This window comes from Protopterus annectens, chromosome 14.part0 (genome assembly GCF_019279795.1).
Source record: "Protopterus annectens isolate FY-2018-M chromosome 14.part0, PAN1.0, whole genome shotgun sequence".
NCBI classification, from domain to species: Eukaryota; Metazoa; Chordata; order Ceratodontiformes; family Protopteridae; genus Protopterus; species Protopterus annectens.
In genome coordinates this window covers 964110377-964135349 of record NC_056748.1, presented here as the reverse complement: position 1 = coordinate 964135349, position 24973 = coordinate 964110377, and the positions used below count along the sequence as shown (strand labels likewise).

General features: G+C 42.5%; 1 protein-coding gene across 3 annotated transcripts in view; it reads left to right on the top strand.

The window, feature by feature from the left end:
- The window catches only part of RASSF4 (Ras association domain family member 4), a 1767318-nt gene that overhangs the window by 1237440 nt on the left and 504905 nt on the right, over positions 1 to 24973 (top strand). For all 3 annotated transcript variants that reach the window (XM_044056757.1, XM_044056756.1, XM_044056755.1), the window contains exon 4: positions 5206 to 5354. In XM_044056757.1, coding sequence (XP_043912692.1) covers positions 5206 to 5354 — 149 coding nt within the window. The remainder of the gene's footprint in view (positions 1 to 5205; positions 5355 to 24973) is intronic.

The window sequence follows — 24973 nt, the reverse complement described above, 5'->3', positions numbered from 1 at the left end:
TCACAGCATTAATGTCATAACTAGCATTTAGGATAACAGGACCCAGTCATTCAGAATTGCAGTTCCAGTTATGCTACATCAAGTCAAACTAAGCAACAAAATGTGACAAACACCAGCAACAGCACAAGCAAAATGTTGTAAATAGGCTTTCAGCTGCTCTATGTATTTAGGTGTGGCGTACACAAATAGGGTACAAAGAGAAGAAAATAAGTGTGAGATGGGTGTAAAACACCTCTGGAGTCTTTATAAAGTCTACATTATAGTGATTTCAATCCACATGCAAGAGCCTTGCTTAAATGCACCAATGATTCTTGCCCCCAGTACAATATGAACATTAAAATGTAAGTTGTACTCCTTAGGTGTGTTTTCACCTTTTATAATAGTCAGACGTAAAGGTGTGTAAAGCATGATCAAAGGAATAGGAAGCAAGTCAATGTATGTGGAAACATTTAGGTAATTTTACAAATTTTCTCCACGGAGAATTCAGATGACCTAATGTTTTTTTTAATTATGTTAATGAAAAGCAAGAAATATTCCCCACAATGTATTGCAAACATAATAAATGTAGAAGTGTTCAGACAATAAAGTGGAGAAATAAGCTGTAGAGTCCAGGAATGAAAAAAACAGTAGTAGTACCACTTGTGAGGTACAGGCAGATGAAATATTTTGTAGCACTAATGAAAAATTGCATCTCTTCTGCAATTGTGAACTATGACAAAGACAGCAGAGAGCAAAATGATGTGTGTATTGTCACATCCAGGCTATAAAAGTTTGTGCACTGAAAAGCCACTTTGTTCATCAGACATACTACCCATGCAGAATATTAGGCTGACAGTGCACAGCCATCATTACTTTCATAGGTCTTGGGGCAGGATACAGTGATAGCTTACAACAGCACAGTCATAACTCCACATGTGCACACTGCTGCAATGAGCAGAAGCTCTCTGCGCCCCTTCTTGCATCTGCATATTGGCTCCATGTAGTTGAAGGAATGCCCTGTTAACCCATCCCCATATGATGCATTGTCCTTGCTATATTGTCTACTGCAGTCTTTTTATTCCTTGTATTCTATCCTTTTCTAGCTGCCCACTGTCCACTGTGTCATGTCGTTGTGCTGTGTTCTCAATCCCACATACCACAGGTGGTATTTACATTACTGTCATGCATTACTAGTTTGATTTTCTGCCACAGTATTTGGGCAGTCAATACCAGGGAACTTTCTATACAATGTCAACATCCTAATGAATTTTGTTTATAAGCAATTAAGCAGTGACGTGAAAAATGATACCATCACATGAATATGGGCTTCATAGCACAGTAGTTACATTAATGAATCACCACAGAACCATTACGTCTGAATCACATCTGGAACACAATGCACCGCCCATCTCAGCGGGTGCTAGCCATGCTCATTCACACAACCTATGTGGACCCATAGCATCATGGAGTTGCATTACAATGGTTTGTAGCATCTCATTGCTGCAGTATGATACATCATTAGGTGATGTCAGAGTGTGTGTCCATGTACATGAACTTTTGTGGGCAGTATGATACAGTAGGATACACATCACATGGTATGATACAGTAGGATACCCATCACATTATGTCAGAATGTGTGTCCATACATGGACCCGTGTGGGCAGTATGATACAGTGGGATACACATCACATTATGTCAGAATGTGTGTCCATATATGGACCTGTGTTGGCAGTATGATACAGTGGGTTACACATCACATAATGTCAGAATTCACATCCATGTAAATGGACCTGTGTAGTGGTCATGTCTTCCTCAGGTACTGTGAGCTGCAGGGTCCTGCTTGATGTGTTAAGGAGAGGTAGATTTTCTTGTTCCTACTGCACCTTTGCAGACTGGCTAACAGGCACAAGCTTGCCTGATGGTGAGTAATACTTCAGACATCAGTTGTTCTGGTGATCAGCGCTGGCATCAGTAGAGTGACCTACAGAAGTACTACCATAATCTCCTTCAGCAGTGGAAGGCAGAGGTTGGGTGGGGGAGAGATGAACCAGTATTCTAAGCATTTTCCTCCTCATTGTCTTATGAAGTGAGGTGTGAAAACTTTTTTGTTATTTATTTACAGTAGCCAAGAAAAGGGCTGAACATCAGATAGGAGCAAATCTCTTGGCAATAGAATATTCACTTCCCATGTACCACTCCACTGACACTGTATGGTGTGCCATATCTGTGTACTAATGTGTTCTTTATCTCATCCCTCCACAGGTCCTGCTATGCTACAGGTGGTGGAGTGGTGGCAGTCATCTGTGTGAGCTGGCCAATGTCTTTGGCACTAGGTTAACACTGGTGGCAAAGTCTACTGGGATGGGAAGAGAGGAGTCCCTACTGTAGGTGACCTGGAATATTCATTAGTGACCTTTCTGGTTGCTTTTTAGGTGAGGTGGGGTAATTTGGAGGCTTCTTGTCTGACAGTGGTCTACATGGTTTTCCATTCATGCCATAGTATTATTTGCAGAAGGTGGTGTCATCTGAGGTGCAGCAATAGCCAGATGCTTGCCATGTCATGGGAAAGCACCTTCTGGTACAACTTGTCAAAGTACACAGCTGCTGGCCCTGACCATCTGTCCAACAAAGGCATTGCCTGTTCATGACATCAGTCATGGAAGTGACTGATGGTGGGTGTTGTCCTCTGGCATGTCTAGTATCTTGCTATAACCAATTTCTTACCTCTTTCAACAATTAAGCCTGACTGTCACAGGCTTTCTTTCACACAAACCATCCATCTCTTTGCTGGATGCCCTTGTTTCCTCTTGCTTCCTGTCTTTCCCAAATCATCTGCACCAAATTTTATTCTGCTTTTCTGCACATGTGCCCAACCCACAGTAATCTGTTCTCTTTGAACTACTCTGCAATTGAAGCTACTTTGATGTCCTCATTTCTTCATCTGTCCCACAGTGTGCATCCTACCACCCATCGCATGCACTTCATCTTAATCATCACTATCTTCTTCAAATGCTCTGCTTTTACTGCCCAGGTTTCTGTACCATACAATAGTTCTGGACACACCACTGTTTTGTACACCTTATTTTTCATCTTCTTTCGCATTGTTCTGTCATACACAACACCTGACATTCTGTGCCAGTTGGCTGCAGCCCCTTTGATTCTAGCTTTGATCTCCTCATTCTGACCTCCTTTCTGTTAAACCACCCCACTCAGATGCTTGAAGCTGATAACCTCTTCCACTATCTTCCCTTCTATCTCAATTCTCATCTTCTTGTCATCACACCATTTGCTGCCATTACAGCTATCTTATATGTACTCATTGCCTTCAGTTTTGCATTCCACTCCTCGATCCTTGGCTGAAGTTCTTGTTCAGAGTCTGCCTGCAATACCACATCTTCTGCATATAGCAACTTTGTTGAGCTGTTCCCTCCCTCCTGTTTGCTAATGTAGTCCATCACAAGTATGTACAGCAGTGGGCTCAGACCTGAACTGTGAAGTGCAACCATTCCCCCTGAGAACCTCTCTGAGAGACTGAACATTGCCTGTACCTAAGTCATTGGGTCCTTGTACATAGTTTGCACTAAATCTACCAATGTTTCTCTTTGAACCACCATAGGACTGCTCAAATCAGCTTTATTGACAGTAAACTGTCATACTTTGGTTCTTAGTGAGGTTTTTCACGTTTACCCCTACCTCTTTGATTGTGTGCTTCATTGATGTCACCTAAGTGGGCATGCGATAGTGCCATGTGGGAGACACCCCAACATGCAATTTCACTTTCCCACCAAGCGGAGCCTTGGTTCTCTGCACAGCTACTATATCATGACTTATGACCGGGGCTGGTGCTTTTGAATGTTATCCACATCATATCCCCATACCATCCCCGGCAAGAGGTGAACACAGTCTTGTAATTCCTTTTCTTATCACATACTAGTTGCAACAGCCACCCAAGATGCTAATCAAACTCAGGTCATCTGTGCCACAGTCAGGATTTCTTCTCTCAACACTAACATAAATAGCTTCAGTACTGATATTGTTAATGTATATGACTAATTCTTCAGTTCTTGTGGCATATGTACAAATGGCTAAATGTAATTATGTACACACAAATAGCTCAGATAACTTTTTGGCACTGATAACTCTAGATCTGTCATATTTACTTACGTACGTATATGCAGGTTTTTATTCAGTTGTATTGCCTGGGCTGATCTCACTGCACCTATGGCCTAGTTTCAGGGTTGACACTGTACTTCCTTTGATTGATTTGATGTTTAGGTTGAATGAACCTAGGAATCCTCGGTGAACTTGGGAGATGGTATTAAGAACCATGAATGATTACAATTTTGTACTTTTTGAAGTTCTACTTGATGTGCTCACAAATGATAAGGGTTAGGGCTGTGAGAATTTATGTGTTTAACATTTATAACTGTGAAACACACTTCATCCATGCACTGTTTGGATATTACTGCCTGCTAGCATGTCTTATCAATATGCAAGTTCCAGATTAAAAATAATGTAGCAATACAAAACTATAATCTGATTTTTCTAAACCATTCCCTGGTCCATACACAAATGCTAAGGATCAACATTCGTGTGATTTGCCTGTGGGGGGGGGGGAGGGGGATGGTGCTACATACTGTTTATTGAGACAATGTTTTTTAAATAAAGGACCTGAAATTAATAACATTTGAGGTGTTTTCTTTAAACAATTGTTTTGTCATGGAGTAAGTTATTGTCACCCTGCATAAAGAGAAAAAGAGGAGCGAAGAGAGGCTCCTATTACAGCTTCACAGGCCATCCTTGTCAATAAACTTTTGCCTTCATGTATTATCAATAGTGTTTACAGATAAGCTGTATTCCCAGTAACTCATTCAGCTGTGATTCTGCACTTACACATGAAAACAATGATGTGAAAAAGCGAAAAGCTTTAGAGGCATCATATAGTTTTAGTAACACAATGAACAAGTAACATACATCCTGAATTATTTTTGGTATTGTGCATCACTGACCATTGTAGATTAAGGAGTACTGGCAACAGATGACAGGATGTAGAAGTCAGAATGCAGGCCCTTCTGATGCAGGGAACTGAATGGCTTGTGAGTTTACATTCATATGTGCAACAGGCACAGGTGCTTTGAGGCACGTACTCAGTAGCTTGTGTAGTTGTGTTCTGGCAGACAGTCATTAACATGGTACTAACTGATTTTTTTATTCAAATCTATACAGGAGGAGGGAGAATTACTCATTGAAGGCTTGCTAAACATATCCTGGGGCCTGCGGCGTCCAATTCGGCTTCAGATGCAAGATGACAATGAACGTATTCATTTCTCCTGTTCAGCATTACGTAGGACAGAACAAGCCAGTCTTAACAACAGGTGAGAAAAAATAGGTAAACAAGCATTTAACTCTGCATTTTAGCTGTTAAAATTTTACAGTGTAAGTTTAAAAGACCAAAGTAATGCTTTCAAAAGAAATTGTATTCCCCATATGTATTTATTTTGATTTCTTCAAATTTGTTTACTGGGGTTGAACACTGATCAAATAATGACCAGTTATCACAATGTAACAAAGCAATGTACAGTATACCAATAGCATTGGCTTACAATATATATAAATATATATATATATATCTATATATATCTATATATATATATATATATATATATATATATATATATATATATATACATATATATTTACGTGGGTCTACTTTATTTGGTCAAATTTAATTTGGTCGAAAATGATTTCAGGCAGCCCACTTAATTCACTGAAAGCTCATTTGACTGAAAGCTCATTTGGTCGAAAAAGAAATATAGCCCCTGCCCCACTACAGTGCAACCCTGGAGTGAGAATAATAAGTAAGGTGGGGTGTGGGGACACAGCCCCCCACATAATTGTAGTTTATTCACTGTTATAGGAAGGTGTATCCATTAAAAATACATTGATATATAAATATATATATATATATATATATATATATATGTTGGGTCTATATTACATAGTCAAAGTTTCAAAGCTTCGAACCTCACATGAGCGAACTCATATGAGCGAAGTTCGAAACATCCACTATATAATAAAAAAAAAACTTACCTTACCACCCTGTGCAGGGGGGCAAGTCCCCTTGCAACCCCCATACCCCCTCTACTTAAATATACCAACTCCGAGAATGCCCTTCAGTGCAGAAAGTGAAAATTTCCCATTCTGCATGTGAAAAGCCATTGACTTTCACCTTCGACCTTTCGGATGTTCGGTCACATGATGTCGACCATCTATGATTCGAACATCGGAACGGTCGCTCATCTAATATAGACCCTATATGTTCGGTAAAAACTATTTGCAAAATGTGGGGGGCTACGCCCCCCACATCCCCCCTTACTTATTATTCTCACTCCAAGGTCACACTGCAGTGGGGCAGGACCTATATTTAATTTCTGACCAAATGAAATTCGACCAAATGAGCTTTCAGTGAAGTGGGCTGCCTAAATCATTTTCGACCAAATTAAATTCGACCAAATAAAGTAGACCCATACCTATATATATATATATATATATATATATATATATATATATATATATATATATATATATATATATATCCCATTCAATTCTCGGCTGGAGCGCCTTCTGTGTGGAGTCTGCATGTCCTCCCTGCGGTCGTGTGACGTTAAAGACATGCTAGTAGGTGCAAGCGTGAATGGGCGTGCCTTCATTGAAGGTTGGGTGTTGGGCTGGCAACTTGGCACCGTAAAAATCCACTGCCAATCATGAGCTGATTGGAGTTCCGCTGTGGCGACCCCTAACTGGGAAAAGCCAAAAGACTTTTATATATATATACACACACACATATATCTCACATATAACAAACCACATATATCTCACATATAACAAACCACAAATATGTAGTTACATAAGTGGCTGGAGATTTGGATAGTCGTAATGGACAGTAGTAGGTAGACGTGGGGAAAGATATGGCAGTAGCAGTTAGGTGAAGAAAACCAAGAGACCAACTAGATTATGCATAGTATGTTTAGACCAGTAACGGCATGGGAAGGTAGAATCACAGTTTAGGATGAGTGACTTAATAACGTGGACCAGGTATGTGGGAGGTAAAGGTAATACGCAGTTGCAGATATTGGTGTAAGTGGCATTCAGTCTGTTTTAGTAAGCATTATTTGAACTGTGGCATGAAGAGGCAGTGGTTTGTGTGATCACTTAAATCAGGAGAAAGTGACAGTCACATTTTTTGGGCCAGTACACAGAAGTAATGGCTAGTAGAGCACAATTTGAGAGAAGGGCTTGTAGGGAAGGAATGGCTCTGGATTGGCTTCTTAGGTTATAGGTTTGAGTGGCACTAAAAATATTTTGAAGAGTAAGGAACAAGTAGTACATTTGACTAGACCTGCACTGGGAGCCACTTAACAGCTGAAACAGAAAGGCAGCAGTGTTCATTCCATGGTGGGTTAGACATGAATCAGCATATTTTATTGGAAAGGGTACTGAAGGCTTGTATTGTGTTTGACAGCGACAGATGCAAACAAGCAGAGACCATACTCAAGTTTAGCAAGGAGAATACCTTCATCTAGAGTAGCCCTTGTTGGATGTGAAAGGAACTGAGATAATTTGTTGGCCAAGAGGAGTAAAATGTTAATCTTGACTTTCAGTTTTTCTCTGTGCTCATGGAAGTTATGACTGGCCTAGCTAGATCCCAAAATATGTAAACAAGGTGCTGTTTTAATGGGATTGTTATAACAATCAAGGTTATGAAAGGATTGAGGGAATTTGGATATGTTTTATTAGTGCTGCATATCATGACATTTTTTTGGCAATGAACAGTAGTTTCTTGGTGTTTAGCTAGTGCTATAGCTTTAGAAGGTCCTATTCAAGTTGAGTTTCAGTTGTACTATGTGAGGGTACAGACCTAGAGATGACCATTTCATCTGCATGAAGTAGTGGTAAAAAAATGGGGCAGGTCTTCTCACTTTTAATTTCTCCAAATCTTTGGAGTTTCAAATACCATGACAGGAATGGACCTAATTCCTAAGTCAAAGTACAATTAGTATTGTTTCAATGTTTGATGTCAGCCAGAAGTGCTCTTCGCAGCACCTGCAATGTGCCCAATAATGACTCCTCCTGCAATTCCTCCTGCAATTCATACAGTTACATGTATTGGTAACATATCTATATATGATTGTAGATTCTTTTTTATAAGACCCATTGCTCCTACTACTATTGGAACTATCTGACTATCTTTCTTCCACATTACTCTCATTACTAAAAGTGGACTATTGAGGATAAGAAAGAAATTATGTATTATTACTATTAGGCAGGTCTGGTAGGAGTTGGTAGATGAAGACTGGGACCAGAAAAGGTGCAAAAATGAAGTCATTTGGGACTCCAGAGTGAATGAGGGAAATGTTGGAAAGACTAACACCCGGATTCTCAAAAGCTTGCATGGAGTGCAAGATGAGTGCAGGAGCTCATGCAGGCAATATGTCTGCCGTGCGATCCAGGAACAGCCGGCAGTGACGTGCACGAGAGCTCCAGCACTAATCCTGCACAGACAAAGCCCTGGTATGCAAATCACCTAATTTGCAGGAGAAATCCATGCAAATGAGGTGATTTTGCAATCCAGGAAGCTTGCAATAGTCCGTGCAAGACTAGTGTAATCTGCAGAAATGTATTCGGTTAGTAACCGAGTACATTTCTGCAAATTCCAAAAAGGAGCTATGACAGCTCCAAATAAAGGCTGCGTATCATTGAGGAAGCATGCCAATGGCCAAGTATAAAGCCAATGGCATTGCAAACTGTTTAAAAAATAAAAAAAAAAAATCAACTTTTATTTTTTTTTCACCGATCTCAGCTGTTTAAGCATAGGGCAGCGGCGTGCAAACAGGATCGGGGGGAAAAGAAAATAAACTTAAAATGAGCATTCTAACTAAAAATCAGTATTCTGCCATGCAAGTCAATGGCAGGCAGAAGACAACCTGGTCAGTGAGTAGTGGTTGCTAAGTGGGGAGGATCAGTTTGGGACATGTAACTATGCATTAGCAGGCCATCCTATGCAAATGAGGAGAAGGATAGTGAATCCCATATTTCCCCAGGGTGTGAGGCAGGTCCCAAGAGTGTAAGAGCAGAAATAGCTAGCAAGACTAGGATATAGGTGACATCATGGGGGTGTGTGTCAGGCATACTGTAAATGGATTGGAGCCCTGTGGCTCGAGACTGCTCCTAGCTTAGCACAGCTAAGCTAGAGGTGTGTCCAAACTGCCTAGCACTCTTTACAAAGTGTAAATGGGCGCGCGTGCCATGCACTGGGTTTTACAGGAAGAAAAAGGAAGTTAAATCAGGAAATAGCAGCTCTGTGCACATTTGAGCACTCCATTTGCGCAGTGCACACACAGGCATAAACAGGGGAGGCAATGGGAAGGGAAAACAGCAGTAGGAAGGTAATCAAGGAGAACTAGCTTAGCTGACAGGTGAAATGTATCAGAAACAGCCAATTACACAGGCAGCAGCCCAGCCCAGCCCAGCACACCACTATAAACTATGCAAACACCTTTTCCCCTTGTTTTTCCCAAAACTTCTGCACCACCAGTCTATACAGACAGGGAAATTTTACAAAACGAAAGCAAGAGAAAAAATGTTAGGGGCTGCTTTTGCTATCATAAACCAGCATGTGCAAGAGGCTGAGGGTGGTGAGGATGTGAATGCTGCTGAGCAACCCAGAGTGAGGAGACGGAGAAGACTGTACAGACCCAGGGTAAGCCACCAAGGGCTACATGAGCTGGAGATAGTGGAGTGCTATAGGGTGGACAGGGACCTCCTACAGCAAATTGTTGAGCTGTGCTGGCCACGCCTCACACACAGAACTAGCAGAGTGGAACCCATCCCAGTGGATACCAAGGTATGTGTAGGCCTACGAATACTAGCTACAGGTACCTTCCAAAGGCCAACTGGAGACATAATGGGGATTTCACAGGCATCAGCATCCAGGGTACTCCACCAGTTCCTGGATGCCATGTCAGCACATATCGGTGAGCACGTATATTTCTCCATCACCTGTGAGGTGTTGGTCAGCAATATGCATCTCTTCCACCAAATAGCAGAATACCCTGAGGTAGTGGGTGCAATAGACTGCATGCACATATGCATTAAAGCACCAGGGGTAGGATCTACATCAACTGCAAGGGCTTCCCCTCCATCAACTGCCAGGTCATGTGCGATGCCCGGTGCATAATAATAAATGTGTGTGCTGGCTGCCCTGGAAGCTACCATGATTCCCACATCTGGCATCTGATGCAGCTGTACCAGACATTTGCCAGTGGGGACATCCCACACGGTCACCTAGTTGGGTATGCTGGATACACACTGGAGCCATGGCTGATGACACCCATCAGAAATGCACGCACACCCGAAAAAGAACTCTATAATGAGGCACACTCACAAAAACGAATCATAATAGAGCATGTGTTTGGGATGCTCAAGTCACAGTTCCAGTGCCTGGACACATCCGGTGGATCCTTGCAGTACTCACCAACTATATGTACCCAAATTGTCCTTTTATGTGCCATGCTACACTATATGATCCTGTGGAAACAGCTGCAGCAGGAACAGCATGGGGCAGGGCCACACAGCCCCCCCCTACAGTGCCAAGGCCTGCACAGGCACAGAGTGACTTGGAGGAGGAACAACCTGAGCTTGCCCCAGTAGGCAGAAGGAGGCATGCCCAGTATGCCCTGGCCTTGGCAAAGAGGCAACACATAGCACTTGCACTGACACAGTAGGGACACAGGGAATGACACCTCTCTCCGACTCGCACATACAGTAAAAGGGATGCCAAACATGACACTACCTGTGCTCAACCATTTATAGGAAGTGTACTATGTGCATTCGACATAGGCAGCCTTGCAGCACTACCCTCAATACTGGGACACCCACAAGGTAAGTGACTCACACATGCCAGTTGGGGGGCACATACCCAACAACCAGTCACAGCCAGCAGGATAGGTGTAGACAAACACAAACAAATGCTGTACTATGGCCTCTGAATGAGCCCTATGGGTAACCCCTCCCCCAGGTCTACACAGACAGACTACAGCAGGCCAGGCAGTTGGATGTAAGTTGTGAAGGCTAGGAAGTCAGAAACTAATATGTAGGTAGTTAAAGCTAAAATCTGTAGTACACTGGTATGTCTCTAGCCAGCACGATAGGTAAGACTACAGACTGAAATGGTGTACCCAACATACCAGTACAGTCCTAGCAAATGTGTAAAAGTGTCAGGTGTGACCCACCATCCTATGTACACTTATAGTAACAGTGAGGTTTGCCCCCCCACCCCTGTGTAGAAATGTAGAAATAGTCAGGTGCCCCCCCCCACTATGCAGAAATGTACCAACAGTCAATGCCAATTGACCAATATATACACTGCAGACACAGCATGCTATCTGTCGATGTACAACACAAAGAGTACAAACTACCTGGACTTGATCCACACATGCAATATAGATAGCCATACTGGGCTAGCTCACACACCTAGAAGAATGAAGGCAATGTCAATCAACAACATACTGGAAGGTCATACTGGGCATGCTCACACACTTAAACACATGAAGGCCGTGTCAGCAAACACCAGTGGGACAGACATATCTGGCAGTTGCAGTTCTTATTGCAGACACATGTCAGTATGCACCACTCCTGCCTTGCACACACAGTGGATAGGAATACGACATATATGTAAGGACAACACACTATAATAAGCCAAAGGTAGACAGACATAGATGTGTGGAAGAGGGTGACCGTGACAAGGAGCCATCTGGGCCTGTCCCACCCAGCACACAGCCAAAGGGCCCCAAATACGAGGTGCAGATGTCACTCACTATAGATACTAGCCACCAGTATCTGTCAGCATGACAGACTATATGGTGCACGTGCCAGCTGTGCAACATGACTGTACAAGGAAGTAGTCACCTAGTAGCTGTATACATGTACCTGTGGCATATGACCCCGTGTGTGCCTGCATGTGGCATGACAACCCCTACATGAATGGGTTACAGCCCATGCACACACCACTCTCCCCATAGCAGTATCATGACAAGCCTGCTGAGGTCATCTAATGTGAATTACACCTTTGGGGGAGTTGTAGCTTAATAATCCCCATGGCGCGTCCCATAACTGCGTACTGCTGTAGTGATAAACTAGCTAGGTAGTAGTTCTAACCCGATACTTGGCGAGTGTGTGTTTGTGTGCATGTCTCTCTGTCTCTGACTGTGTAGAGAGAAATGCTTTTTAGGCTACTCACACTCTGTACAATTCATATACTCAACTTTGGCAAGGCTGCTGATGTCACTCACCTAGCAATACACCTCTGGGAATATCATAGCCTAGTACTCTCGGTAGAATGTCCTGTAACTGCGCACTGCTGTAGTGTGATAATGTAGTTAGGTAGGTGTTCTAACCCTAGATCTGGCAACTGTGTGTGAATCTGTGTGTGTGTGTGTGTATGACTGAATAGGGAACAATGCTTTTTAGCCCACTCATTCTCTGTACAATTCATATAGTCAGCTTTGGCAAGGCTGCTGATGTCTCTCACCTGGAAATACAACTCTGGGAAAATGATAGCCTAGTAATCTCTGCAGCATGTCCTGTAACTGTGTACTGCTGTAGTGTGATAAAGTAGGTAGGTGTTCTAACCCCAGACTTGGCAACTGTGTGTGTCTGACTGAGTAGAGAGCAATGCTTTTTAGGCCACTCACACTCTGTACAATTCATATACTCAACTTTGGCAAAGCTGCTGATGTCACTCACCTGGAAATACAACTCTGTGAATATAATAGCCTTGTAATCTCTGTAACACATCATGTAACTGCATACTGCTATAGTGTGATAAAAATAATTAGGTAGGTGTTCTAACCCCAGACTTGGCAACTGTGTGTGTGTGTGTGTGTGTGTGTGTGTGTGTGTGTGTGTGTGTGTGTGTGTGTGTGTGTGTGTGTGTGTCTCTGTTTGTCTATCACTGAATAATGAACAATGCTTTTTAGGTCAGTCACACTCCTTAGAATTCATATACTCATCTTTGGCAAGGCTGCTGATGTCACTCACCTAGAAATACACCTGTGGGAAAGTCATAGCCTAGTAATCTCTGTAGCACATCCTGTAACTGTGTACTGCTGTAGTGTGATTTAGAACTGTGGTAGGGTTCCATCTCCACCCATGGCAGTTCTGGATGTTTTGCGTGTGCTGCAATGTCTGTGTATGGAGCAATGCATCATAGGATACTCACTCGCAGTATATTTCAAATGCCTTACTTTCCCAATCCTGCTGATGTTATTCATTGTGAAGTACAACTTTGGGGAGAAAGTTATTTAGTAACCCCTGTGGTATGGCCTATAATTGCTCTATGCTGTAGTATGATATAGACGTTGATCAGGGGTTCTATATCCACACATGGATGTTTTCAGTGTGTCTCACTGTCTGTGTAGGGAGCAATGCATTTTAGGCTAGTCACTTGCAGTACAGTTGAAATGCCCTACTTTGGTAAACCTGCTGATGTCATTCAATGTGAAATACACCTTTGGGGAAGGATGTCTTTAGTAATCCCTGTGGTGTGTCCCATAACAGCACCATGCTGTAGTGTGATATAGACTGTAGTCAGGTTTTCTATACCCATACAAGTCAGTTGTTGATGTATTGTGTGTGTCTCACTGTCTGTGTAGGGAGTAATTCATTTTAGTCTAGTCACTTGCATTACAGTTGAAATGCCCTACTTTGGTAATCCTGCTGATGTCAGTCGCTGTGAACTACACCTTTGGGGAAAAAGCATTCCAGTAATGTCCGTAGTGCGTACTATAACTGTGTAGTGCAGTAGTGTAATAAACTGGTTAGTTAGGGGTCCTACTCCCAGACAGGTGTATGCATGTGTGTGTGTGTGTGTGTGTGTGTGTGTGTGTGTGTGTGTGTGTGGTATTGCTCATTTCTTTTATGGTGGCAACCATATAGGGATAACAGATGTAAATTAGCTGGGAGGCTGGGGTGCAAAGCCATACCCATACATGTGACATCAAGGTCAGCCAATCCAAGTTAGCAATCCCACTATTACCCAGAGCACACACTCAACCCATATGTCATATGAACACACATGCCTAGGCAGCAGCCAATATGTAGGTAGTACACTGCCTATTGGCCACTGATAGTCAATATGCAGTGATAGCAGAGGTCATGTCACCCTGCCCATCTGTCCAATATGCACGTACATGCAGACAGTGCACCTCTACCATGTTCCCCAATGGACACCTGCACCACCTGTAGTGCCTTCACATGTGACTCACAACAGACATACCATGCCTGACAACATGCTCTGTATGGACAGATGACACTGATATCAGGGAATGCTGTTGGCATGCCATCAATGTAGGTGAAGGGTAAACCTGCTGGACATTACCAGTTCCTGCCACAGGTGGGCAAGACTGGCACATCTGATGATAATCTGTGTTCACAACATGGGCCAGACACCCCAGGTACAGTTCCACATGTCACGGTAAATGCATGTGGGAGGTGTGCACATCCCGGACACCATCCATGTCATGGACTAAGGAACACATACATGACATGTGTTGTACAGCATTGGCCACACACAATAGTCAACCAGGTGACTGGATGGGGGATGCAATACCCACCTGTGTGGGCAAATGCATTAACTACAGGTCTGAGCCACAATGCAGACCATTGTCATGTGGCCTGATGCCAAGATATACCCATTGCCTACCCTTGTACAGCCTGCTGGCACAGTTGACCACCACACACCCGTGTAGACATGCACCCATGCATGTCAAAACTGGCTTCCTGTGTGTTGGTGTGTGTGTGTTGTATGATGCGTATGTCCACATCCATACTCACTACAGCCCCCCAAGGCATACTGAAGCATGCTGTCTGATGTCTAACATCTCCTCAAACTCTTTGCCCATACGGCCTCCGTATGACCCATGTGGTGCATGTGATACCCGCACATTGATGTGTTGTGGCAATCCCACTAGTGATAAGTTGCACTCCTGGCTTTGCCAAGTGTGTCAATGTGTGTGTATCCCTCTGTGAGTGTGTCTGTGTTGATGCTGGCACCTCTTCATGCAGACAGCCACATGTACGACACCTACAGTATATCTACCGTATCCCTGTTGCAGATGTCACTCACCCTCACATATATGTTCTGAGTGCTCCACATTAGGTAACCCATGTGGTGCATCCAATAACTGCATCGAACTGTAATAGCACTAAATAGTTGTCGGGGGTTTGATACCCTGTGCTGGTAGGTGTGTGACACAAACATGCTTCAGTTTTACACTCCCACCCCTCCCTGACATGTATTTGCCTCTGTCTGCCTCTCCCACTCCCTCTCTGGTGGATGTGGAGACCCACATCTGCCTTGCTTAGGCAGCAGCATGTATATTTTACGTGATGCTCATGATCAGCTGATGGCCTCTGCATGAATTGCAGCCCTCCCCTAGCTGATTGCATGTGGAACAGCTGTGGTAACAATCCCATAGCCAATTGCATGTAAACAGACTCCAACACCTAGGAACATCATGGTGGCGTTGGGCCTTTTCAGTCACTGTGAGCAGGAACTAAATCTGTTGTTTGGCAAACAGCAACTCAGATGGATTGGGGATTTATCTCTAACAGCATACACTGTGGAAAGAGGGCAACAAACAGGAGGGGGATGTGCCTGACCTGACTACAGATTGTAAGTGCTGCTATACTACATTTGGAGTAATGTTGTAACAGTGTTTGTCTGGATATGCCTGTCATACATGTAGCAATACCTGCCATGTCGGTTCCATGTATATAAGGAATCCCCATCTGCAGAGTCATCTGCAGACTGGGTAGTGTTATGCCTATGGTTTCATGTGTTAGCCACAGTGCATCTATCTGTGGAATGCAGAAAGTAGTGTGAGAATTGCAGTCTGTAGATGGTGAAGGCCTTGACAGTTACTGACTTCATATCCCTCATAGGACATATGTTGCAATAAACATTGTTACAATGGAAGATATACAAGGTTATCACAGTAACATGTCTCTACTGGCCCTGTGTATGTGCTGTCAGCCACACCACTGTCAACCTTTGTACATATGGCATGCATGAAGTGGTGTATATGTGCTGTACACCATAAATAGTGTCATCATATCTGATAACAAGCCAGTTATATATCAGATTGCTACACATGTCATGTACAGTAGGGGTTATATTTCATGACATAAGCTGGACATTCTGTGGATGTCTGCACAGTACTGAGGTCTGTGTAGTGATGGTGACTGTCAGCAGTGTGTGTATTGTTAATATGTACTTTAGCCTGTGTACAGACTGTGGTAGATGTCATTGTTCTAGCTCCCCTTGTATCAGATGTTACATGCTGCCTCACTGTATGGCACCGTTTTGCCGTACATGTTTGTAGGGCCATACACACACATGTCCCATACCACAGACAGCCATCAAACCAAAGTGTGTGGTACCCAGTATATGTAGGGACATTCTGTGAGTGGCACTTATGAGGATGGTGTAGAACAGATAGTCCATATACTGTAATATTATGCTAGCTTACCATATGCGGCTGTGGCTGTGTTCACATTGGTTGTGGTTATGCACTGTCACACAGGTGTATCTTACCCTGTGCTGTGACATGGCTGTCAAGCCTGCTATATATGCAGGTACATGTGCATTCCCCCATACGAGATGTAGGCCAGTGTTGAGCCAGTCTGCCTGTAGCCTGCACAGTGTATTGTTACATGCCTAGCAGCTTAGTGCACTTAAAAAGGGGGATGTCATGTGCAGATACTTGCCAGATGTACTGCTGCTGGGCCTCCCTTAAATGTCATGTATGTCAGACAGAGCAGTGGGAGGCTGTACAGATGTATGTCAATACCTAGTGGGTAGTATGTGTCCATGGCACCCCTGTACCAGCAGACATTATGTGTCAGGCCAGACAGGCGTGTGTGAATCCAACACCTATGGTGCCAAATGTATACCAGTCATTATGTGTTATACCCATCTACATGGCTGTCTACATCCATATTGTCAGGCCTGGTACACATGTGGTGCACTAAGGGATTATGTGCATACCTCTGGACTGTACAGGGTGTGTCTGAAGTTCCATATATAGTGGCCAATATCTCTGCTGCATTCCACAGGGGCATTACATTCTAGTAGCAGTACTTTACAATGATTTCCTTAGGATGTCTGTCAGTAGCCAATGGCACACATGATACAAGCAGATTTCATCATCCACACACACCATGTCTGTGAAGACAATCCCAATGACAGTAGCAACAGTCTACTAATATATCTGCTATACATACCTGACATCCCCTTGCACTACAACTTTGGGACTGTAGGGGTGGGGTACGGCTACACTCCATGCCCAGGACATATGGTGGAAATATATGTACATATACCTATCCAGATAGCCATATATATATAAAATGACACATGTGTACTATATTTAATTACCACTGTCATGGCAACCACCCATTATAAATCCCTACAGCATGTGGGCATGGTCCCTTTACATTGCCTGTTTGATGGACATTCTTCCTGTGTGTGGGCATCAGTGATACACACAGCAGGTAGCAATACCTCTTACAGGAGAACCTGCACACTCAGAGCGGCCACATATTCATAGGAGGATCAGGAACTACAGACAGACTGCGAGTAGAGTTGTGTTATGCTGTGCATAGTACTGGTGTTACAGGGTGTGTGTGTGTACATACTAGTGTACCTTGGAATGCAGTCTGTCTGCACAGCTCAGTACTGTGGGCCTATCCTCTTGCTGGACAGAGGTATGCTTATCATATGTTGTCTATCCACCACACAGGTCCTGTGTCAGATATTACACTGGTAGTGTGTGTGTTGCGAGCTATCAGTACATGGCTACATCCATTTCTATTACTAACCTCAATTCCCTGACTAAGGGTATGTTGCAGACTATCCTGTAAAACCAGCATCTTGCTTAGTGTATGTCAACAGTGTTCCACATATGTGCCTGTGTGCCAACCTCTGTCCTCCATCTACATATCAAGCTTTGCACATATGTCATGCTGTTGGGGGTTGTTCTGTAGTGGGCTGTGAGTATATCACACTGCCATTGCTGCCATTAGTCCACTGCTGTTGTATCCCCCACACATACAGTGGGGCTGGGGCCATATATGTGTGGGCGTCACCTACGCAGCACATGTGTACCCTTATGCACTGCAGAGGCCAGTGTATGTAACAGTGGTATAAACTGTCTTTCGGCTTTTCCCGGTTAGGGGTCGCCACAGCGGAACTCCGGTCTGCTAATGATTGGCAGTAGATTTTTACGTGCTGGCTTGCCGGGCCCAACACACAACCTTCAAAGAATGAATGCCCATTCACGCATGTCGACCCACAGAAGACGCTCTAACTGAGAATCGAACATGCAACGTCTAACTGTGAGGTGACAATGCTACCACAGCACCTGGGCCTGTATTAATGAGTCTAGGTGGGGAGCACCATAAATGACCTAGGCTGTTACAAAATGTGGGGGTATCAGGGGTGAGCTGCCACAAGGTATCTGGATGTACAGTACCGTATACTTCACCTATATTGACATTACTTACATGACTTGGGGTACTGCAAGCCTACTGCCTCCTGCCTTTCACTTCACTGAAAACTCATTTGACTGAAATGCATTTTGTAGAAAGGTATATGCCATCTTGCCCACTGTAGTGTGACCCTGGAGTTAGTATACATTGCAAGGGGTGTATGGGGCAATGCCCCCCCCCACATAGTTTGGATATATATTATCTTCTGGAAAGAGTTATTCATTTGACTTGTAAATATGGATGTTTATGATTTACAACATTTCAAATACCCCCCCTTACTATATATACTAACTCCAGGGTTGCACTACAGTGGGGAAGAGGGCATATACATTTCGACAAAATGAGTTTCAGTCAAATAAGTTTTCAGTGAAGTGAGCTGTCAGTGAATTGTGCTCACGGAATTGATTTCAGTGAAATGAGACTTCTATCAAATGAGTTTCAGTGAAATGTGCTTTCTATCAAATGAAGTAAACCCATATATATATATATATATATATATATATATATATATATATATATATATATATATATATATACACACACACACACACACACACACACACACACACACACACACACACACACACACACACAATATAGATGAAGAAGTTGGTAGTTCTCCTGTTAAAGTTAATAGTTCTTGTGCCCAGAGTGAACTGTTACCACAAAGTTCGTTGATTTCAAGTCACAGCACTCTCAAGGAATCTACTCCGGTTTCTCATGCAGTTAAGAGACAAAGCACTAGTTTCGAGGGGCTTTTAACAGATCCCAACCACTTTACTGTTAAAAATACATTCCCACTACAAAATAGACAGTTCAAACGTATAGACAATGTTGATCCCATTGCTTCCACTAGTGCTGATCATTTTTTATTGTTCAGCCCCATGACCAGACAGAGTCCTATGATTTTTTCCAGAGGAAGGAGTCGAGGCAGAGCGAGAGGGAGAGTGAGATGCAGAAGCAGAGCAAGAGGACAGAGACATTTTTAACTGCTTCTAATGACCCATTTCATGACCGTGTACACACCCAAGGCATTTTTAATCTTACAGACATTACTTTTGATGAACACTGTTTAAACTGTTTACGCAAAGGCTTGAACTTCATTCCCTCACAAAGGGCTTCTGTTACTAATGTTTTAATTGGTCTTAAGCTTTTTTGCAGAAAACTTAACTTAAAACAGGGCATAAAAAACAAGAATTTTTAATGCTTTTATCGATGGTACTGATGCTGATGAAGTTATTAGCTTGAGTATTGTACTCTGGTGGGTTGCCTATTGATGCTGTTGATTGTGATTCTGGTTCTACATCTACAGACAGTGATAGTACTGACTCAGATGTTAGTCCAGTGTCTCCTTTAAAAAGGAAGAGCACATTTGATCCCCCTCTTAATCCAGCTTTGAACATTTTTTCAAAGGTTTGTGAGAGAGAAATAAGAGCTACTTTAAGCAGTAAAATTTCATTTAAATGGCATAATTTAACTTAGGAAGAGAGGGCAGCAGTTGATAGCCTTAGTGTGAATCCTGACATTAAAATCCTTAAAGCTGTCAAGGGAGCGGGTATTGTTATTATGGAAACTAAATGTTATAACAGTAAGATGGAAGCTATATTAGCTGACACTGAGAAATGCAAAATAGTTTCCCCTGATTTTGTTTCCAACAGTTTTTTGAGGATTGATAATACCTTAGCCAGACTATATCAGGAAGGTAGTATTTCTGAGCTGGAAATGGATTACATGGAAGTTAAATCCCCACGGGTGAGCAGATTTTTTAGGATACCGAAATCCCATAAAAACCCTACAGATCCCCCTCTTAGGCACATTGCGGCATCTGGGAAAACCAAAACTGAATTTATTTCAGCCTTGTTGGATTTTTTCCTTAATCCATTAGTTCAAGATTCTCAGTTTTACCTACAGGACTCTTGGGTATTTTTAGATGAAATCTACAGGTGCCCACCTCTTGATGGACAATGCATACCAGTCACTTTGGATGTGGTAGCTTTATACCCCAGCGTTCCTCACCATGAAGGGTTGGAAAATGTGACCAATTATCTTGTCAAGCATACTTCTACTCCCTCTCACAGAGTTATTGTTTTCACCACTTTGCTTAAGCTGGTTTTGGATAATAACTTTTTCACGTTTAATGGTATCTTATACCAGCAACTTTAAGGAGTAGCCATGGGAGCTAAGGTAGCTCCAGCATATGCCAATCTAGTACTTTGGGCTTGGGAAGCTGACATTTTATCTAAGCTAGAGGGTTTCAAGTTCATCAGTAATTACAAGCGTTTTATTGACCATATTTTTTTTCTTGTGGAAAGGGTCTCTTATGGAACTAGATTGTTTTCTTGATCAGTTGAGCCGGAGTATACAGTTTTTGGATTTTACTGTCTCTGGAAAAGGGAATGTAGTACATTTTTTGGACATTACCCTGGCCTTAGATCCCCTTACTTACAGATTCTCTTCCAACATCCATAGGAAAAGCACTTTTCGTAACAACTACCTTGATTTTTCAAGCCAACATCCTCCCTTTATGAAAAGGAACATAGTCAAGGGGCAGTTTGTACATCTTAGTCGCATTGTGAGTGATGATGATGTTTTTTCTAATGAAAGTCAGTTTCTGAAACAACTTTTTGTGGACAAACATTACCCTGAAAATCTGGTTTCTGATGTTTTGAATGAAGTTACTTCATTCAGATACAGTAAATATCCTCCCATTCTTAAATTTGGTTACATTCCCAAGTCTTCGATTTCTGCTGATGATCTCACCAGATTTCCCCTTCCCATTTCTCTAGATGCAGAACCCATTAAGAATTGGGATATTTTTAAGAGTAGTCATGTATTGTCCAGGGTATTGGGCGACATCCCTAGTTTTAGTTACAAGAGAACTAGGTCTTTGAAGAATCTTTTTGAAAAAAACATCCCTTTCTCTTCTTAGTGATACAGTTTAGTGATTATTTTGATTGCAATAGCACTAACGTTGTCTATCTGGGAGTGTGTGATGAGTGCTCTGCCTTCTTTGTAGGCAAAACTATTAGAAAACTTAGTGATCGCATTAAGGAACACCGTCAGGCTATAAGGAAAGGTGACTGGAAAACTGCTTTGGCTAGACACACACTTTCTAGCTCCCAATGCAGCAGATTTTTGTTCCTAGTACTTGATTATGTGTAATTACCTTATGGAGACTGCAATCCTTTACTTGAAGTTAAAGAGCTTAGATGGCAGATTAGACTTCAGGCTGACACGTCCCCTGGCCTTAATGGGAATCTTAATGTGAGAAACATTCTCAAATGGATCAGGTAGGAGTGGTAGTTGCCCCTCCTACCAGTACAATTTTCTGGTACTTTAGAATTTTAGAATGTTATTTCACATCTAGTGTATTTTTGAATTATCCATTGTATAATTCTGATGAAGTTCGATTAGTGAACACTGCATTAGCGGACGAAAGCGCTTAATTTATGTTGTGATATAAATGTTTTTTTCGCTGTCGTGGATTTTTACTGCAACAGGTTTACAAGGATTTATTAAATATTCTACACTGAAGATTCGTTTCCAGTTCTTCCTGACTCCATTGGTACTATAGTTTTGTTCTTTGTTTTTGTACCTTACCTCGTGGTGGACAGTTTTGGACTGTTTTATATATATATATATATATATATATATATATATATATATATATATATATATATATATATATATATATATATATACATATGAACATATTTATGTATGTATATACAATTGATGTTATATGATTTTTTGTGAGTCATACATTAATATATATATATAGCTACATATAGCTGTCTATCTGTCTACATTTACAGATATATATCTGTCCATATGTCCATCCATGTTCGGCTCATATTTTGGCCTGTTCCTCATTCACTTGGCAATAGTCATGGATGATCGCAGCATTGAAGTCAGTAACTAGTGCCAACACATTTGTGTTTCAAACTTCACCTCCTTCTGCATATGTGTTCTAATACATATAACTGTGTAACTAGCAACATTTTAAGTGTATTAGAGCATTAGTTGACATATATCCCTATTTGTACCCATGGTGTGGCATACTTTGTCCAGACTTTTGCATTAACAGGTTGTGTGGTATGATATTAATACATTTCCTGTACTGTTGACTGATTGTGCTGCATGATATGTTTGTGAAAACTGCAGGTTATATATATCTGCCATGGTTTAGTAGTAAATCACTTTGTGCATGGAGTGCAGGAACCTTGGAGAGGCAGTTTATTTTGTTGCTGGGCAGAACAAGGGATGTTGGTTACAGAGTGATTAAGGCACTTTTAAGCAGCTGTAAACAGTTTTGTGTGGGTTTGTGCGATGGTAAGCACTATCAACCTCCGCTTATGTTTTCTTGCAGTCAGTTTGCTTCAAATTTCTCAACCTGTGTAGGCATGGCTTACCCTCACGCAAACCCGTGCAAACACGCTTACCACTGCTTCACAGTGCATACTGACAATTACCCCTTCGCTAATTCCTTTAAAAGAAAAGAAAAAAGGGTTGATGGGAAAGTGGTGAAAAATGAGGCACAAAGAGGGAACGACAGTAGGGAAATTAGCTAGGCATGTGCAGGAAGGGTATAGGAAAGGTCCATAGCTGCCCATTTTTTCAACAGCAACAGCTGTGCATATACACTATATTTGCAGGTACATTTGGACCCTCAAACCCTGGGAGAGAGGTGAGGACAACATATATTAATTGTGATGCCAATTATACCAGATTACATGTGTCCAGTGGACACGTGTGCAAAATGGACAGCTATGTATGGGGCAAGATTTTTTGTGGGAACAGATTGCCCTTTCTTTTTTTTTCAGGTGAGAGTGGGATGTTGGGTGGGGTAGTAGGTATATTTGGAGAGGGAGGTTGGGTAGGTTAACAGACAAAACACACAAGATGCCTGTATATGACACTGGTAAATATGAAGGTCCTACCAAACACCCAAATACTAGGTGATTTCAACTACCCAAACATTAACTGGGAGAACTATTCAAGTACTAACTCCCTTGCCCAATGCTTCCTAGAATTTATAAACTCGAACACTCTGGATCAGCTGGTCAACACCCCCACCAGATTGAACAGCATATTGGACCTGGTCATCACCAACATGGGTGACCGGTGTTCCACACCTGATGTCAACCCCTCGCTGGTTAGATCAGACCATAGACTAATCACTCTGGATATTCACATTCCGCCCCCAACCCCAATCAAGGAAACTACCGTGAAAAACTTTTCAAAAGCAAACTTCATGCTGCTTAAGACAGAGGTGGAAAGGTTCACAGCCCCCATGCCAATGGACAATGCTGTTCAAGCTGCTGAAACCTATACAAAGGATTGTGCTATCCCAAGTAAAACTGAGACTCACTCCTCCAAGAAAAGGAAATCAGTCTGGTGGACCCCTGCTATAAACAGGCTCTTCAATAGAAGGAGGAAACTAGTACAGATAAGAGTAAAATCCCTAGAAGGAAAGACATTCCTGATCAGTATCAAGAAGAAACTATGATCCCTCATTAAATCATCCAAGGCTAGCTTCGAAAGCAAAAATGCCAAGAACTCCAAAGATAACCACAAAGCGTTCTTTAGCTATGTCAAGAACCTAACTGGAAACTCTCAGATCTGCTCTGAGTTGGTGCAGAATGGCAGAAAATACACTGAACTGACTGATATTGCCAACATTTTGGCAGACAGGTTCAGTGCAATCTTCACACCTCACTCACCCCCTAAAGGGCCTAAAACCATATCAGAAGAATGTAAGGCCCTGCAATCACTGACACACAGGTTAAAACGGCCCTATCCAAAGCCAAAAACACAGCCTCAATGGGACCAGACGGTGTCCCAGGCTGTGTCTTACAAGAGCTCCAAAATGAACTAACTCCTTACCTAAACACACTGTTCAAACTCAGCCTCTCTACAGGCTACATACTCACAGAGTGGCACACAGCCACAGTTATCCCACAGACCCCGGGAACTATCGCCCTATAAGCCTGACTAGCCTGGTCTGCAAGGCTATGGAGCGCATCATCATGGAACTCATTAACAGAGACAATGGGAACCTCCAAACTTTGGACCCCACCCAGTTTGGCATTGTTAAGGGCAGATCATGCCTTCTAAACCTGGTGGACTTATTTGAGACAGTTACCAAGGCATTAGATGAGGGTAAGGAGGTCCACATAGCCTAACTAGACCTTTCAAAGTCTTTCGACACCATTCCCCATTCTGGTATTATAGACAAACTCACCAACCTGAACATTAACCCCTACGTCATGAGATGGGTTGCAAATTGGCTCATGGACAGAACCCACACGGTGAGAGTTGCAGACTCTAGATCCGACTCTAAACCGGTTACAAGTGGTGTCCCCCAGGGCTCAGTCCTAGGACCCCT